This window comes from Atractosteus spatula, chromosome 8, assembly GCF_055471065.1.
Source record: "Atractosteus spatula isolate fAtrSpa1 chromosome 8, fAtrSpa1.hap1, whole genome shotgun sequence".
Classification (NCBI taxonomy): domain Eukaryota; kingdom Metazoa; phylum Chordata; class Actinopteri; order Semionotiformes; family Lepisosteidae; genus Atractosteus; species Atractosteus spatula.
Window position 1 is genome coordinate 924,649 of NC_142713.1, and position 19,041 is coordinate 943,689.

A 19,041-nucleotide genomic window follows, 5' to 3' on the forward strand; every position below is an offset into this window, starting at 1 on the left:
CGATGAGTGCGTGTGCAGTGTGTGTTGACACCAGGCGGCTGCTCCTCCCTCCTGCCACCTGCCAGCAGATGAGCAAACCCAGACCTGCCTGTTGGAAAGGGTCATTTCTCGCCTGCTGTTGTAGTGAGCGAGGGTGGGTATCGTATGCCTACTGCCCCTAGCAATGAAGACCCTGGATTTCCCCATCCACACCTTCCCCATGGGCAACAGCTGTACCTCTCTCTCTCTCTCCTCTCTCTCTCTCTCCCCTCTCTCTCTCCTCTCTCTCTCTCTCCTCTCTCTCCCCTCTCTCCCCCTCTCTCTCTCATCTCTCTCTCTCCCTCGTCTCACTCCCTCGCTCATCTCTCTCCTTCATTCCCTCATCTCCCTTGTCTCACTCCCTCCCTCGTCTCACTCTCGCTCTCTCGTCTCCCTCGTCTCACTCTATCCCCTGCTGGAAAAGTGTGGAATCGATTTTCTAACACGTCCGGGTTTTATCCCCCTACGAGTGTGAGAAAACTGCTAAATAAACAACTCTCTACGGCCCCCGGCCTTCTGTCTCCTGGCCCGGTTTTCAGAGTGGCTCTGGGGTGCTGGCAGACACAGCCCCATGGGTGTCCGGGTGAGAGGCGCCGAGTCCCAGTCCCACAGAGGAGGGATCCTGGCCCGGTTCCTCTCGGACCGAGCAGGTTCTCTCTGCACCGACATGCGAACACACCGTCACGCCGCAGAGCCTGCGGGCGGCCCTGTGCTCCTCGAACCCCGCGCCGTGGGCGGCAGATACAGGCCAGGGAGACGCGGGCGTGAGGATGACGGAGTTTAATGCAGAAGAGCGGACATGACGGTTACAGGGAGAGCAGGGGCCCTCCGCGCCCAGGGCGGAGGGGAGAGAGAGAGAGACAGCGCAGCAGCTCTCGACGGCGGTGTCCCATCTTCCCCAGGGGAGGAGCGTCTTCCTCTACTTCCAGCGGCCGCCCACCTTGCCCTTCCCAGCACCCTTCTTGCTGCTCCCGGAGAGGCAGCCGGAGTGGGATGGGGGGGAGGAGACGAGAACGCATGAGAGAGCGACACTGGAGCAGCAGCCGAGAGCACAGAGAGGGGCTTCTGTACGCCCACCTGTCTGATACAGAATCAATACACCCACCACTGTCTGATACAGAATCAATACACCCACCACTGTGTCTGATACAGAATCAATACACCCACCACTGTCTGATACAGAATCAATACACCCACAACTGTGTCTGATACAGAATCAATACACCCACCACTGTCTGATACAGAATCAATACACCCACAACTGTGTCTGATACAGAATCAATACACCCACCACTGTCTGATACAGCACCAATACACCCACCACTGTGTCTGATACAGAATCAATACACCTACCACTGTGTCTGATACAGAATCAATACACCCACCACTGTGTCTGATACAGAATCAATACACCCACTCCTCTCGCTGATAGAGAATCAATACACCACTGTCTCTGATACAGAATCAATACAGCCACCACTGTGTCTGATACAAAATCAATACACCAACCACTGTCTCTGATAGAGAATCAATACACCAACCACTGTCTCTGATAGAGAATCAATACACCCACCACTGTGTCTGATACAGAATCAATACACCAACCACTGTCTGATACAGAATCAATACACCCACCACTCTCTCTGATACAGAATCACTACACCCACCACTGTCTGATACAGAATCAATACACCACTGACTCTGATACAGAATCAATACACCCACCACTGTCTCTGATACAGAACCAATACACCACTGTCTCTGATACAGAATCAATACACCCACCACTCTCTCTGATAGAGAATCAATACACCACTGTCTCTGATACAGAATCAATACACCCACCCCTCTCTCTGATAGAGAATCAATACACCCACCACTGTGTCTGATACAGAATCAATACACCAACCACTGTCTGATACAGAATCAATACACCCACCACTCTCTCTGATACAGAATCACTACACCCACCACTGTCTGATACAGAATCAATACACCACTGACTCTGATACAGAATCAATACACCCACCACTGTATCTGATACAGAATCACTACACCCACCCCTCTCTCTGACAGAGAATCAATACACCCACCACTGAATCTGATACAGAATCAATACACCCACCACTCTCTCTGATAGAGAATTAATACACCCACCACTGTCTCTGATAGAGAATCAATACACCCACCACTGTCTCTGATACAGAACCAATACACCATCGTCTCTGATACAGAATCAATACACCCACCACTGTCTCTGATACAGAACCAATACACCACTGTCTCTGATACAGAATCAATACACCCACCACTGTCTCTGATACAGAACCAATACACCATCGTCTCTGATACAGAATCAATACACCCACCACTGTCTCTGATACAGAACCAATACACCACTGTCTCTGATACAGAATCAATACACCCACCACTGTCTGATACAGAATCAATACACCACTGACTCTGATACAGAATCAATACACCACTGTCTCTGATACAGAATCAATACACCCACCCCTCTCTCTGATAGAGAATCAATACACCCACCCCTGAATCTGATACAGAATCAATACACCAACCACTGTCTGATACAGAATCAATACACCCACCACTCTCTCTGATACAGAATCACTACACCCACCACTGTCTGATACAGAATCAATACACCACTGACTCTGATACAGAATCAATACACCCACCACTGTATCTGATACAGAATCACTACACCCACCCCTCTCTCTGACAGAGAATCAATACACCCACCACTGAATCTGATACAGAATCAATACACCAACCACTGTCTGATACAGAATCAATACACCCTCCACTGTCTCTGATACAGAATCAATACACCACTGTCTCTGATACAGAATCAATACACCACTCTCTCTGATACAGAATCAATACACCCACCACTGTCTCTGATACAGAACCAATACACCACTGTCTCTGATACAGAATCAATACACCCACCACTCTCTCTGATAGAGAATCAATACACCACTGTCTCTGATACAGAATCAATACACCCACCCCTCTCTCTGATAGAGAATCAATACACCCACCACTGTGTCTGATACAGAATCAATACACCAACCACTGTCTGATACAGAATCAATACACCCACCACTCTCTCTGATACAGAATCACTACACCCACCACTGTCTGATACAGAATCAATACACCACTGACTCTGATACAGAATCAATACACCCACCACTGTATCTGATACAGAATCACTACACCCACCCCTCTCTCTGACAGAGAATCAATACACCCACCACTGAATCTGATACAGAATCAATACACCCACCACTGTCTGATACAGAATCAATACACCCTCCACTGTCTCTGATACAGAATCAATACACCACTGTCTCTGATACAGAATCAATATACCACTGTCTCTGATACAGAATCAATACACCCACCACTGTCTCTGATACAGAACCAATACACCACTGTCTCTGATACAGAATCAATACACCCACCACTCTCTCTGATAGAGAATCAATACACCACTGTCTCTGATACAGAATCAATACACCCACCCCTCTCTCTGATAGAGAATCAATACACCCACCACTGTGTCTGATACAGAATCAATACACCAACCACTGTCTGATACAGAATCAATACACCCACCACTCTCTCTGATACAGAATCACTACACCCACCACTGTCTGATACAGAATCAATACACCACTGACTCTGATACAGAATCAATACACCCACCACTGTATCTGATACAGAATCACTACACCCACCCCTCTCTCTGACAGAGAATCAATACACCCACCACTGAATCTGATACAGAATCAATACACCCACCACTCTCTCTGATAGAGAATTAATACACCCACCACTGTCTCTGATAGAGAATCAATACACCCACCACTGTCTCTGATACAGAACCAATACACCATCGTCTCTGATACAGAATCAATACACCCACCACTGTCTCTGATACAGAACCAATACACCACTGTCTCTGATACAGAATCAATACACCCACCACTGTCTCTGATACAGAACCAATACACCATCGTCTCTGATACAGAATCAATACACCCACCACTGTCTCTGATACAGAACCAATACACCACTGTCTCTGATACAGAATCAATACACCCACCACTGTCTGATACAGAATCAATACACCACTGACTCTGATACAGAATCAATACACCACTGTCTCTGATACAGAATCAATACACCCACCCCTCTCTCTGATAGAGAATCAATACACCCACCCCTGAATCTGATACAGAATCAATACACCACTGTCTCTGATACAGAATCAATACACCCACCACTGTCTGATACAGAATCAATACACCACTGACTCTGATACAGAATCTCTATACACTACTGTATCAGAGTCAGTGGTATCAGTAGTGTGGAGATTATACTCACAATTTCTGGGCGTGGGTAATTCTATTCAGGAGCACATTGATCTGCAAAGATAGTAAAAGAGGATACAGTTACTTCCTGGACACTCCAGTACATGAACACTGCACTGAGAGAGAGAGGGGTTCATACACACACCCTGACTGGACACTCCAGTACATTAACACTGCACTGAGAGAGAGGGGGGTTAATACACACACTGACTGGACACTCCAGTACATTAACACTGCACTGAGAGAGAGAGGGGTTAATACAGACACACTGACTGGACACTCCAGTACATTAACACTGCACTGAGAGAGAGAGGGGTTAATACAGACACACTGACTGGACACTCCAGTACATTAACACTGCACTGAGAGAGAGAGGGGTTAATACAGACACACTGACTGGACACTCCAGTACATTAACACTGCACTGAGAGAGAGAGGGGTTAATACAGACACACTGACTGGACACTCCAGTACATTAACACTGCACTGAGAGAGAGGGGTTAATACACACACACACTGACTGGACACTTCAGTACATTAACACTGCACTGAGAGAGAGAGGGGTTAATACACACACACTGACTGGACACTCCAGTACATTAACACTGCACTGAGAGAGAGAGAGGGGTTAATACAGACACACTGACTGGACACTCCAGTACATTAACACTGCACTGAGAGAGAGAGAGAGAGAGAGAGGGGTTAATACAGACACACTGACTGGACACTCCAGTACATTAACACTGCACTGAGAGAGAGAGATGGGTTAATACAGACACACTGACTGGATACTCCAGTACATTAACACTGCACTGAGAGAGAGAGGGGTTAATACACACACACTGACTGGACACTCCAGTACATTAACACTGCACTGAGAGAGAGAGGGGTTAATACACACACACTGACTGGACACTCCAGTACATTAACACTGCACTGAGAGAGAGGGGTTCATACAGACACACTGACTGGACACTCCAGTACATTAACACTGCACTGAGAGAGAGAGGGGTTAATACACACACACTGACTGGACACTCCAGTACATTAACACTGCACTGAGAGAGAGAGAGGGGTTAATACAGACACACTGACTGGACACTCCAGTACATGAACACTGCACTGAGAGAGAGAGGGGTTAATACAGACACACTGACTGGACACTCCAGTACATTAACACTGCACTGAGAGAGAGAGGGGTTAATACAGACACACTGACTGGACACTCCAGTACATTAACACTGCACTGAGAGAGAGAGAGAGAGGGGTTAATAAAGACACACTGACTGGACACTCCAGTACATTAACACTGCACTGAGAGAGAGAGATGGGTTAATACAGACACACTGACTGGATACTCCAGTACATTAACACTGCACTGAGAGAGAGAGGGGTTAATACACACACACTGACTGGACACTCCAGTACATTAACACTGCACTGAGAGAGAGAGGGGTTAATACAGACACACTGACTGGACACTCCAGGACATTAACACTGCGCTGAGAGAGAGAGGGGTTAATACACACACACTGACTGGACACTCCAGTACATTAACACTGCACTGAGAGAGAGAGGGGTTAATACAGACACACTGACTGGACACTCCAGTACATTAACACTGCACTGAGAGAGAGAGGGGTTAATACAGACACACTGACTGGACACTCCAGTACATTAACACTGCACTGAGAGAGAGAGGGGTTAATACAGACACACTGACTGGACACTCCAGTACATTAACACTGCACTGAGAGAGAGAGAGAGAGAGAGGGGTTAATACAGACACACTGACTGGACACTCCAGTACATTAACACTGCACTGAGAGAGAGAGAGGGGTTAATACACACACACTGACTGGACACTCCAGTACATTAACACTGCACTGAGAGAGAGAGGGGTTAATACACACACACTGACTGGACACTCCAGTACATTAACACTGCACTGAGAGAGAGGGGTTCATACAGACACACTGACTGGACACTCCAGTACATAGACACTGCGCTGAGAGAGAGAGGGGTTAATACACACACACTGACTGGACACTCCAGTACATTAACACTGCACTGAGAGAGAGGGGTTCATACAGACACACTGACTGGACACTCCAGTACATTAACACTGCACTGAGAGAGAGATGGGTTAATACAGACACACTGACTGGACACTCCAGTACATTAACACTGCACTGAGAGAGAGGGGTTAATACACACACACACTGACTGGACACTCCAGTACATTAACACTGCACTGAGAGAGAGAGGGGTTAATACACACACACTGACTGGACACTCCAGTACATTAACACTGCACTGAGAGAGAGAGAGGGGTTAATACAGACACACTGACTGGACACTCCAGTACATTAACACTGCACTGAGAGAGAGAGGGGTTAATACACACACACTGACTGGACACTCCAGTACATTAACACTGCACTGAGAGAGAGAGATGGGTTAATACAGACACACTGACTGGATACTCCAGTACATTAACACTGCACTGAGAGAGAGAGGGGTTAATACACACACACTGACTGGACACTCCAGTACATTAACACTGCACTGAGAGAGAGAGGGGTTAATACAGACACACTGACTGGACACTCCAGGACATTAACACTGCGCTGAGAGAGAGAGGGGTTAATACACACACACTGACTGGACACTCCAGTACATTAACACTGCACTGAGAGAGACTGACCTCGTATTTCTGTCGTCTCATCTGCTCCGTGAGGTCAAACTTCTCTGATTCCAGCTCGTAGATCCAGTTCCACATCTCTTTTGCTTTTTCTCTGTGGATGAGAGAGACACTTGAGAAGAGTGGACACAGAGATCAATAAGTAGACTTCCTCCCCCCAATCCTTCACACTGTTACCCATTCTTCTCAAACTCTCACCACTGTCCCACATCCCTCTGTCCAGTCTCTCTCTCTGTCCCACTCCCCTCTGTCCAGTCTCTCTCTCTGTCCAGTCTCTCTCTCTGTCCCACTCCCCTCTGTCCAGTCTCTCTCTCTGTCCAGTCTCTCTCTCTGTCCCACTCTCCTCTGTCCAGTCTCTCTCTGTCCCACTCCCCTCTGTCCAGTCTCTCTCTCTGTCCCACTCTCCTCTGTCCAGTCTCTCTCTCTGTCCCACTCCCCTCTGTCCAGTCTCTCTCACTGTCCACTCCTCTCTGTCCAGTCTCTATCTCTGTCCAGTCTTTCCCACTGTCCACTCCCCTCTGTCCAGTCTCTCTCTCTGTCCCACATCCCTCTGTCCAGTCTCTCTCTCTGTCCCACTCCCCTCTGTCCAGTCTCTCTCTCTGTCCCACTCTCTCTCTGTCCAGTCTCTCTCTCTGTCCAGTCTCTCTCTCTGTCCCACTCTCCTCTGTCCAGTCTCTCTCTCTGTCCAGTCTCTCTCTCTGTCCACTCCTCTCTGTCCAGTCTCTATCTCTGTCCAGTCTTTCTCACTGTCCACTCCCCTCTGTCCAGTCTCTCTCTCTGTCCCACTCTCCTCTGCCCAGTCTCTCTCACTGTCCACTCCCCTCTGTCCAGTCTGCTGTCTCACTTCAGTCCTTCATCTCTCAAGTTCTCAGTGTTCAGTGGTTTCCGTCTCTCAGCCAGAGTCGTCTTCTTAATCTCTCTACCAGTCTGTCGCTTCCCACGGCGCTGTTCCGCCTGAGAGAGAGAGAGAGGGGTTAATACAGACACACTGACTGGATACTCCAGTACATGAACACTGCACTGAGAGAGAGGGGTTAATACACACACACACTGACTGGACACTCCAGTACATTAACACTGCACTGAGAGAGAGGGGGGTTAATACAGACACACTGACTGGACACTCCAGTACATGAACACTGCACTGAGAGAGACAGGGGTTAATACAGACACACTGACTGGACACTCCAGTACATTAACACTGCACTGAGAGAGAGAGGGGTTCATACAGACACACTGACTGGACACTCCAGTACATTAACACTGCACTGAGAGAGAGAGGGGTTAATACACACACACTGACTGGACACTCCAGTACATTAACACTGCACTGAGAGAGAGAGGGGTTAATACAGACACACTGACTGGACACTCAGCTGTACCTTGGCCAGGTAGCCCCCGAAGTGCACTCCGATGTTGGACAGAACCTTCTTCTTCTTGGCGTCGTCCTCTGCTCTCTTCTTGGCCTCCTCCTCCTCCTTCCTGTGGCGCTCCTCCTGGGGGGGGGGGGTTAGGTTAGCGCTCGTGTGTCCCGGCGCCGTGGGCTCAGTGGGCCGGGCCGGACCGGGTTGCACGGGGCCTCACCGCCAGCCGGTTCTGTCTCTCCTTCTCCTTCTCCGCCCGGGACCTCTGCTGCTCGGCTCTATCCGCTCGGCGCCGCTCCTGCAGGACGCACAGGCAGGCTGGTGAGCGCTCCCGTCCCCACTCCTCTCTCTTTCCTGTTCCTCCTGCGCTCCCGTCCCCACTCCTCTCTCTCTCCTGTTCCTCCTGCGCTCCCGTCCCCACTCCTCTCTCTCTCTCTCCTGTTCCTCCTGCGCTCCCGTCCCCACTCCTCTCTCTCTCTCTCTCCTGTTCCTCCTGCGCTCCCGTCTCCACTCCTCTCTCTCTCTCTCTCCTGTTCCTCCTGCGCTCCCGTCCCCACTCCTCTCTCTCTCTCCTGTTCCTCCTGCGCTCCCGTCCCCACTCCTCTCTCTCTCTCTCCTGTTCCTCCCACGCTCCCGTCCCCACTCCTCTCTCTCTCCTGTTCCTCCCGCGCTCCCGTCCCCACTCCTCTCTCTCTCCTGTTCCTCCCGCGCTCCCGTCCCCACTCCTCTCTCTCTCCTGTTCCTCCCGCGCTCCCGTCCCCACTCCTCTCTCTCTCTCCTGTTCCTCCCTCGCTCCCGTCCCCACTCCTCTCTCTCTCTCCTGTTCCTCCTGCGCTCCCGTCCCCACTCCTCTCTCTCTCTCCTGTTCCTCCTGCGCTCCCGTCCCCACTCCTCTCTCTCTCTCCTGTTCCTCCTGCGCTCCCGTCCCCACTCCTCTCTCTCTCTCCTGTTCCTCCCTCGCTCCCGTCCCCACTCCTCTCTCTCTCTCCTGTTCCTCCCTCGCTCCCGTCCCCACTCCTCTCTCTCTCTCCTGTTCCTCCTGCGCTCCCGTCCCCACTCCTCTCTCTCTCTCCTGTTCCTCCCTCGCTCCCGTCCCCACTCCTCTCTCTCTCTCCTGTTCCTCCCTCGCTCCCGTCCCCACTCCTCTCTCTCTCTCCTGTTCCTCCCTCGCTCCCGTCCCCACTCCTCTCTCTCTCTCCTGTTCCTCCCTCGCTCCCGTCCCCACTCCTCTCTCTCTCTCCTGTTCCTCCCTCGCTCCCGTCCCCACTCCTCTCTCTCTCTCTCCTGTTCCTCCTGCGCTCCCGTCCCCACTCCTCTCTCTCTCCTGTTCCTCCCGCGCTCCCGTCCCCACTCCTCTCTCTCTCTCCTGTTCCTCCCTCGCTCCTTTCCCCACTCCTCTCTCTCTCTCCTGTTCCTCCCTCGCTCCCGTCCCCACTCCTCTCTCTCTCCTGTTCCTCCTGCGCTCCCGTCCCCACTACTCTCTCTCTCCTGTTCCTCCCGCGCTCCCGTCCCCACTCCTCTCTCTCTCCTGTTCCTCCCGCGCTCCCGTCCCCACTCCTCTCTCTCTCCTGTTCCTCCCTCGCTCCCATCCCCACTCCTCTCTCTCTCTCCTGTTCCTCCCTCGCTCCCGTCCCCACTCCTCTCTCTCTCTCCTGTTCCTCCCGCGCTCCCGTCCCCACTCCTCTCTCTCTCTCCTGTTCCTCCCTCGCTCCCATCCCCACTCCTCTCTCTCTCTCCTGTTCCTCCCTCGCTCCCATCCCCACTCCTCTCTCTCTCCTGTTCCTCCTGCGCTCCCGTCCCCACTCCTCTCTCTCTCCTGTTCCTCCTGCGCTCCCGTCCCCACTCCTCTCTCTCTCCTGTTCCTCCTGCGCTCCCGTCCCCACTCCTCTCTCTCTCCTGTTCCTCCCTCGCTCCCATCCCCACTCCTCTCTCTCTCTCCTGTTCCTCCCGCGCTCCCGTCCCCACTCCTCTCTCTCTCTCCTGTTCCTCCTGCGCTCCCATCCCCACTCCTCTCTCTCTCCTGTTCCTCCCTCGCTCCCGTCCCCACTCCTCTCTCTCTCTCTCCTGTTCCTCCCTCGCTCCCGTCCCCACTCCTCTCTCTCTCTCCTGTTCCTCCCGCGCTCCCGTCCCCACTCCTCTCTCTCTCTCCTGTTCCTCCCTCGCTCCCGTCCCCACTCCTCTCTCTCCTGTTCCTCCCTCGCTCCCGTCCCCACTCCTCTCTCTCTCTCCTGTTCCTCCCTCGCTCCCCTGCTCTCTCCTCTCTCCTCTCCCCCTGTGACTCACAATCCTCTCCTTCAGCCCGATGAGCTCCTCTTCCTCCTTCTTCCTGTGCTCGAAGTGCACGTCGATCAGCGTCTGCAGCTCCAGCAGGTCCTTCTCCATGCGCTTGCGGTGGATGTCCTGAGGGGGGCAGGGGACAGACACTGTGGACACTGGACAGTATTGTACATTAATACTGTGCACTGAGGCGGTGGGGCGGCTCTGTGGCTCAGGATCTGCGCCTGTGGCTGGGAGGTTGCCGGTTTGAATCCTACGGCCGGCAGAGGAATCCTACTCCACTGGGCCCCTGAGCAAGGCCCTGAACCCCACCTGCTCCAGGGGCGCTGTATAAATGTCTGACCCTGCGCTCTGACCCCCAGCTTCTCTCCCTGTCTGTGTGTCTCCTGGAGAGCAAGCTGGGGTCTGCGAGAAGACACATTCCTCATGCAAGAAACTGTATCTGGCCAGTAAAGTGATCTGATCTTAATTCCTGTGTAGCCGGACTCTATCAGGTGTGTGAATCGTGCTGTAACCGTGACGGGCAGGGTACTGAAAGACCTGAAACGCCCCGTGTTGCGGACAGGGGGCGCCAGCGAGGTCAGGGGGCACTCACATCGAAGTCGACTCTCTCCCCCTCCGGGATTTTCGGTGCGGAGAGCTGAGGGACCACCGGTCTGGGAACGAGGGAGACAGGAGACAGGTGAGGCCGGGTGAGGCCCTCACATTGATATACCTGTCGAGGTCCTATACAGAGACTGACACACACACACCTGTACAGGGACCGACACACACACCTGTACAGAGACTGACACACACACACCCCTTTACAGAGACTGACACACACACACACACACGCGCCTGTACAGAGACTGACACACACCCCTGTACAGAGACTGACACACACACACCTGTACAGAGACTGACACACACACACCTGTACAGAGACTGACACACACACACACCTGTACAGGGACCGACACACACACCTGTACAGAGACTGACACACACACACCTGTACAGGGACCGACACACACACCTGTACAGAGACTGACACACACACACGCGCCTGTACAGAGACTGACACTCACTCACACACACACCTGTACAGAGACTGACACTCACTCACACACACACACTCACACCTGTACAGAGGGACTCTGGAGCTGCTATTTCACTCCTCCTTCTCAGTTCTCAGTGGAGGTCAGACTAGAGCACTGTGGCAGATACACTGAACAGTATACTGTACTATACTGTCTTCCCTCTTGTACCTAACAGTGCTACATCACCCCCTTTAACCCCCCACTGATCCATGGTCTGCTGGGACACAGGGACACGTCCCTGCCCCAGAGTCTCCGAACCCCTCCCAGAGAGGAGCACCAGGTACCTGGGTCTGGGGCGCTCTTCTTCTGAGCCAGGAGCAGGTGGCACGAATGCCCGGTGAGAGAGAGGAGAGAGGGGACAGAGAGGAGAGAGGAGGGAGGAGACAGGGGAGAGAGGGGACAGAGAGGGGAGAGGAGAGAGAGAGAGAAGAGGGAGGAGAGAGGGGACAGAGAGGGGAGAGGAGAGAGAGAGAGAGAGGAGGGAGGAGAGAGGGGACAGAGAGGAGAGAGGAGAGAGGAGGGAGGAGAGAGAGGAAAGAGGAGAGAGAGAGAGGGGGGGGAGGAGAGAGAGAGGAGAGAGAGAGTTTTGTTAGCATTCCCGTGAGAGCATGATAGAGCAATTATTAGCAGCTGTGTTGCTGTGGACCCGATGGAGGCGACCAGTGCAGGGATAGGATCCTGCAGGTCCCCAGCCCTGCCTGTAGGGGGCGCTCTTCACCAGCCCTCGCTGGTGTTCGTTACTACAATCAGTTAATGTAAAAAAACAGGAGAAACAGCAGCAGAAACCTCAGAGGTCACAGAGCTCGTGTTCTTGACAGGAAGCGGGGCGTTATTGTAGCCCCAGCTATCGGTCTGCCCCCAGACGGCTGCCTTAATCCACTGCTCAGCAGGGGCACGCGTGTTCTCTCGCGGCCACTCCGGAGAACTGGACCGCGTGTCCCGCAGTGTCTCGCAGTGTCCAGCGGCGGCATGAGACCCCCTCGGTGCTGAAGAGCCGTGACTGGCCTTAGCCCCCCCCCCCCCAACTTCACGAGCTGCGGCTGAGGGCGTCTGCGTCTCGGAGGGGCTGAGCACTTCGCCAGCTTCACGGGAGAAATCCCCAGGACAGAGAGACAGAGACCCCCGGTCGTGTGGGGCTCCCCAGGAGCGGGGGATGCAGCCAGGATGTTGTACTTGGGGTGGCAGAGGGGAGACTAAACTGGGACGTACTCGTGCAAGGCACTGTGCCGTCTGACAGCGCGGGCCAGACGGCTCAGACCCCCTTATTTCTCACTTAAACTGTGTCGCACCTTGAGAGCTTCTTAAATAAACTCCGGATTCTCACGATAGCACGGTCCTGGTGCCAATACAGGCTCCACGTCACCACACTCTCAAACACCACTGCAGACGCGTTGGACTGTTTCCTACTTTCACCTTTTCATTTGTTTTTTTTTAGGGTAACACCTAAAATGGGGTGCCAGCTGGGGTGACAAAGCCATATTTAGGGATCCCCCCCCTCTGGCTACACCCCCTGCTCAGGACTGGGCACCTCCGATCCTACAACTGGACCCGGGAGCAGGAACAGTCTGACTGGAACTGGTCCGGTTCCACCCTGAACACGGGTCACTGTGAGAGAAACTGGACCCAGGAGCAGCTCCCGGGTCTGTATTAGAGAAACCGGACCCTGGAGCAGCTCACGGGTCTGTATTAGAGAAACCGGACCCAGGAGCAGCTCACGGGTCTGTATTAGAGAAACCGGACCCTGGAGCAGCTCCCGGGTCTGTATTAGAGAAACCGGACCCTGGAGCAGCTCACGGGTCTGTATTAGAGAAACCGGACCCAGGAGCAGCTCACGGGTCTGTATTAGAGAAACCGGACCCTGGAGCAGCTCACGGGTCGGTATTAGAGAAACCGGACCCTGGAGCAGCTCGCGGGTCTGTATTAGAGAAACCGGACCCTGGAGCAGCTCCCGGGTCTGGATTAGAGAAACCGGACCCTGGAGCAGCTCCCGGGTCGGTATTAGAGAAACCGGAGCCTGGAGCAGCTCCCGGGTCTGTATTAGAGAAACCGGACCCAGGAGCAGCTCCCGGGTCTGGATTAGAGAAACCGGACCCTGGAGCAGCTCCCGGGTCGGTATTAGAGAAACCGGAGCCTGGAGCAGCTCCCGGGTCTGTATTAGAGAAACCGGAGCCTGGAGCAGCTCCCGGGTCTGGATTAGAGAGACCGGACCCTGGAGCAGCTCGCGGCCCGGTACTAGAGAAACCGGACCCTGGAGCAGCAGGAGGTCCAGCCCCTGGCCCAGGCAGCCCGCCGGCTCGTCCTCACCTTCCTCATGGGGCTCCTGCTCTGGGGGCAGGAAGGCGAGGGCGAGGGGGGATCGCGGGGGTCCGCGGCGAAGGAGGAAGGTCATGTTTCCGGGAGAAAAGAGAGGAGGGAGGAAGTAGATGAGCCATCGACCAATGCGTGATAATGGCGGGTTCGGCGACAAAACAACTCCAGGAACTCAGGCGGCGGAAAACAGCATTCTCCACGGTGCACGGGGGCACAGCTGCCATTCGCAATCACACTGCGGCCGCGGCAAGGATTGTGGGAAATGTAGTTCTCGGACCACCCTGTGCATAAGCGTGCAGCTGTCCACGAGTCCCTTGTGAGCTCTCCACGTCACGACCGCGGTATACGCGCAGAATCAACAGGCCCGTCTACCTTGGTACTCAGTGTAGTCTCCCGAGTGATCTGCGCGCCGGAGCCAGCAGGGCAGCAGCCAGGACCAGGGCACGAGCCGGGGGGAGACAGACAAGGCTGAGTTAGGCCGCATGTCAAAGCTGTGCGTACGTGTGCGTGTGTTGGCACATGTGTGTATGTACAGTTTGTGTGTTGATGCTTACGTGCATGTGTGTTTTTGTGATGGTGCGAGTGTCTGTGTGTTTAAGATTGCGTGCATGTGTACTGTTGTGAGTGTGTGTGTTTATGCGTGTGTGTGTGTGTGTGTGTGTGTGTTTGTGCGTTTATGTTTGCATGCATTTGTGCCTTTGTGAATGTGTGAGTGTTCGTGCGTGTGTGTGTGATTGTGCGTGCACACGTGTTAAGGACCACAGACAAATGTCATCAGGCAGGAGGCAGGAAGAGGCGAGAGGGAGATGAGTGGGCAGAGGAGAGGGGCGTCATACCTCCTCCTACTTCGTGGGCCACTTCCTCCTCAACTTCTTCTGCACAGAGACAAGAGGGAGGAGTGAGAGAGTGAGGACGTTGAGGAAGAGGAGGAGGGAGTACGAGGTGAAAAAGCAGGAAAACGCTTAACACAGAGGTCACTTACCCTCCAGCTGCTCCCTGCCGAACAGGAGACAGGGCAAGACAGAGGAAAGACAGAAAGGAATTAACACACAAGTCCCCACAACACCAATACCAGCAGGAACACTAGAGGGAGCTGTCCTGTACAGTCTGGTGCTGAAACACTAGAGGGAGCCGTCCTGTACAGTCTGGTGCTGAAACACCAGAGGGAGCCGTCCTGTACAGTCTGGTGCTGAAACACTAGAGGGAGCCGTCCTGTACAGACTGGTGCTGAAACACTAGAGGGAGCCGTCCTGTACAGAGCAGTGCTGAAACACCAGAGGGAGCCGTCCTGTACAGTCTGGTGCTGAAACACCAGAGGGAGCCGTCCTGTACAGTCTGGTGCTGAAACACTAGAGGGAGCTGTCCTGTACAGAGCAGTGCTGAAACACTAGAGGGTGCCGTCCTGTACAGTCTGGTGCTGAAACACCAGAGGGAGCTGTCCTGTACAGTCTGGTGCTGAAACACTAGAGGGAGCCGTCCTGTACAGAGTGGTGCTGAAACACTAGAGGGAGCCGTCCTGTAGAGTCTGGTGCTGAAACACTAGAGGGAGCCGTCCTGTACAGTCTGGTGCTGAAACACCAGAGGGAGCCGTCCTGTACAGTCTGGTGCTGAAACACTAGAGGGAGCTGTCCTGTACAGTCTGGTGCTGAAACACTAGAGGGAGCCGTCCTGTACAGAGCAGTGCTGAAACACCAGAGGGAGCCGTCCTGTACAGTCTGGTGCTGAAACACTAGAGGGAGCCGTCCTGTACAGTCTGGTGCTGAAACACCAGAGGGAGCCGTCCTGTACAGTCTGGTGCTGAAACACTAGAGGGAGCTGTCCTGTACAGTCTGGTGCTGAAACACTAGAGGGAGCCGTCCTGTACAGTCTGGTGCTGAAACACCAGAGGGAGCCGTCCTGTACAGTCTGGTGCTGAAACACTAGAGGGAGCTGTCCTGTACAGTCTGGTGCTGAAACACTAGAGGGAGCTGTCCTGTACAGAGCAGTGCTGAAACACTAGAGGGAGCTGTCCTGTACAGACTGGTGCTGAAACACTAGAGGGAGCCGTCCTGTACAGACTGGTGCTGAAACACCAGAGGGAGCCGTCCTGTACAGCAGGGTGGATAACCCTACCTAATTCTGCTCAAAAGCACTGGAAGAGTGAGTTTAATTGGAAACTTCTGAAAACTATTTTAAGTTTAAAACAAGTTAACAGGTTCAGATTTTTAAAAGAGTAAAAACAAGTGAAGAGTTTTCAAACTCACTCATATTCCTCTTCAACATCAGACATGGCTGCAGCCTGAAACTTAAAAAGATAAGAGCCAGTGAGTGAACACAGGAAACCGAGGACTGTGGGGGACTGAGAAAAGACAGCACAGGTGCACAGGGGAATATGCCAGCACTGTCGGCTCTCAGCACTGGGTCTCTGGGCACAGCTCCTGGAGTGCTGTCTGTGTGGAGTCTGCATGTTCTCCCCATGTTTGCAGGTGTTTCCTCCCACAGTGCAAAGACTGTTAATTGCCTCTGGGAGGACTGTCCCCGGTGCGAGTGTGTCTACGTCTGCTCTGCGATGGACCGGTGTCCTGTCCAGGGTGACCCTGCGATGGACCGGTGTCCAGTCCAGGGTGACCCTGCTTTGCTTTGTGCCCATTTCTTGCTGGGACAGACAGACAGACAGACAGTGGGGTGCAGTGTGCTGTCAGACAGACAGACAGTGGGATGCAGTGTGTTGACAGTGGGGTGCACTGTGCACACACACACACACAGCTTGTCATTCCTGGGAGCTCAGACCTGCCTCTGCCTCAGCAGCTGTAAATCCAGCCTGCAGCAGCACTGTCACTTTCTCACCCATCTGAGCAGAACAGCTCATCTCTCCTCACCCCTTCTCCAGCACACCCAGTCACCAGGAGAGCCAGCGCCTTTCTTTCCCAGCCTCAGCTCCTCCCAGCACTCCTGCCTCCCTGCCTCAAACACAACCCTGCCTCTGTCTCAAACACAACGCTGCCTCCCTGCCTCAAGCTCAAGCTCAACCCTGCCTCCCTGCCTCAAACACAAACCTGCCTCTGCCTCAAGTTCAACACTGCCTCCCAGCCTCAAACACAACCCTACCTCAAGCTCAACACTGCCTCCCTGTCTCAAACACAACCCTGCCTCTGCCTCAAGCTCAGCACAGCCTCCCTGCCTCAAACACTGCCTCAAGCTCAAAACTGCCTCCCTGTGATTTATACTGTGATTTACTGTAGTAAATGTGTGGAAGAGCTGTGCTTTACCACACGCTTCAGTTGGACAGACAGAGAGGGAGACAAGACGTGCGATTAACATTATTCACTGAACACATTTGTTAACCAAGTTCAAGATGTCAAAGAGCAGAAAGATCTATTTATAATTGTTAGCTGTAAATGAGGAAACTGCTCCCCAAAGTCCATTTCTGTAGCTCCTAATCCCCAATTGTTCCATCAGAAGTCCTTGACTATATTTGGAGGGCTGGGGGCTGAGCTCGCGGGTACATACCATGACTAATCTGCCACAGATGCGCGTAACTCGAGACTCCACAAGGACCCCCCCCCCGCCCCTGCCCCGCGCTCGAACCCGGCAGGAGAACGGGGCATCTCTCTGCCAGGGGAATCCAGGAAAACAATGCAGGACCTCATCTCCCCGGCGCGCAGGAGCCGCGGTACAGACAGACCGAGAGAGTGGCGCAGAGGACAGCTAATTATAGTGCTGCGCTCGGCCAGCAGAGAGAGAGAGAGACGGATTCCTGTGGCTGTTGTTCACCTGCGCTTTTTATAGACAGATGGACAGAGATGGACAGGAATTCGTCCATTTTCTAACGGCTTTAATCAAGTCAGGGTCGCGGGGGAGCAGGAGTCTATCCCAGCAAGCAACAGGCACAAGACAGGGTACAGCCTGGACAGGACACCAGTCCCTCACAGGACACACAGGACAGATACAGTACATATGCTCACACTAGGGTCAGTCCAACACAGGACACAGACAGACACACACTCACACCAGGGCCAGTCCAACACAGGACACACACACACTCACACCAGGGCCAGTCCTTCACAGGACACAGACAGACACACACTCACACCAGGGCCAGTCCATCACAGGACACACACAGACACACACTCACACCAGGGCCAGTCCTTCACAGGACACACACACACACACACTCACACCAGGGCCAGTCCTTCACAGGACACACACACACACACACTCACACCAGGGCCAGTCCTTCACAGGACACACACAAATACACACACACTCACACCAGGGCCAGTCCATCACAGGACACACACACACACACACACACACACACACCAGGGCCAGTCCATCACAGGACACACACACACACACACACTCACACACACACTCACACCGGGGCCAGGTATCCCAGAAGCCACTGAACCCCACCCCAGCATGTCTTTAGACTCTGGGAGGAGACCAGGAGACCCACACAAACATGGGGAGAACATACAGACTCCACCCAGACAGCACCCCGGATCCTGAAATGAGCCCAGGACCCTGGCAACACCGCCGACGGACAAGCCCCCTGTCCGACTAAACAAGAACCCCACCTGTGACAGAACCACCCCAGACCTGGGGGCAGGCGAGCTCGACACGGGGGCTCCTCTGGAACAGGGCTGGGGCCACACGACACCTCTGTCCCGGTGTCCAGGAGCCCCAGGGCTGGACCGGCGCCGAGGTCTGAGTGGACTCACCGAGCCGCGCGAGCCCGGGACCCTGTGGCCCCCGGAGCCGACGAGAGAGACGCACGCGAACTCTTACCTGTCCAGCGCAGTGAAGCAGACGGGAGTCCGGGACGCGCAGGGGGGGAAGTGCCTATTGTTGGGGGAACAATGGGGGTTTTATAGGGGAGCGAGGGGCAGGGAGAGGGGGCC

At 53.6% G+C, this 19,041-nt stretch overlaps 1 protein-coding gene across 5 annotated transcripts; it reads right to left on the reverse strand.

Annotated features, from left to right (window-relative positions):
• Window positions 1-783: 783 nt before the first annotated feature.
• tnnt1 (troponin T type 1 (skeletal, slow)) lies at window positions 784-18,979 on the reverse strand. Of its 5 annotated transcripts, XM_088923077.1 has the most exons (14): window positions 18,929-18,979; window positions 16,402-16,442; window positions 14,995-15,033; window positions 14,531-14,560; window positions 14,153-14,173; window positions 12,133-12,154; window positions 11,362-11,422; window positions 10,773-10,889; window positions 8,710-8,787; window positions 8,508-8,621; window positions 7,970-8,079; window positions 7,129-7,219; window positions 4,435-4,475; window positions 784-983 (listed from the first exon to the last, which is right to left on the reverse strand). In XM_088923077.1, exons 2-14 carry the CDS (start codon window positions 16,418-16,420, stop codon window positions 938-940), a joined length of 789 nt encoding a protein of 262 aa, XP_088779203.1. In that variant the 5' UTR covers window positions 16,421-16,442; window positions 18,929-18,979; the 3' UTR covers window positions 784-937. The 5 variants fall into 5 exon arrangements, with proteins under 5 accessions (XP_088779203.1, XP_088779206.1, XP_088779205.1 ...); XM_088923080.1 differs by lacking the exon at window positions 14,531-14,560 and having other exon boundaries at window positions 12,133-12,151; XM_088923079.1 differs by lacking the exon at window positions 14,531-14,560.
• Between the last annotated feature and the right edge of the window lie 62 nt (window positions 18,980-19,041).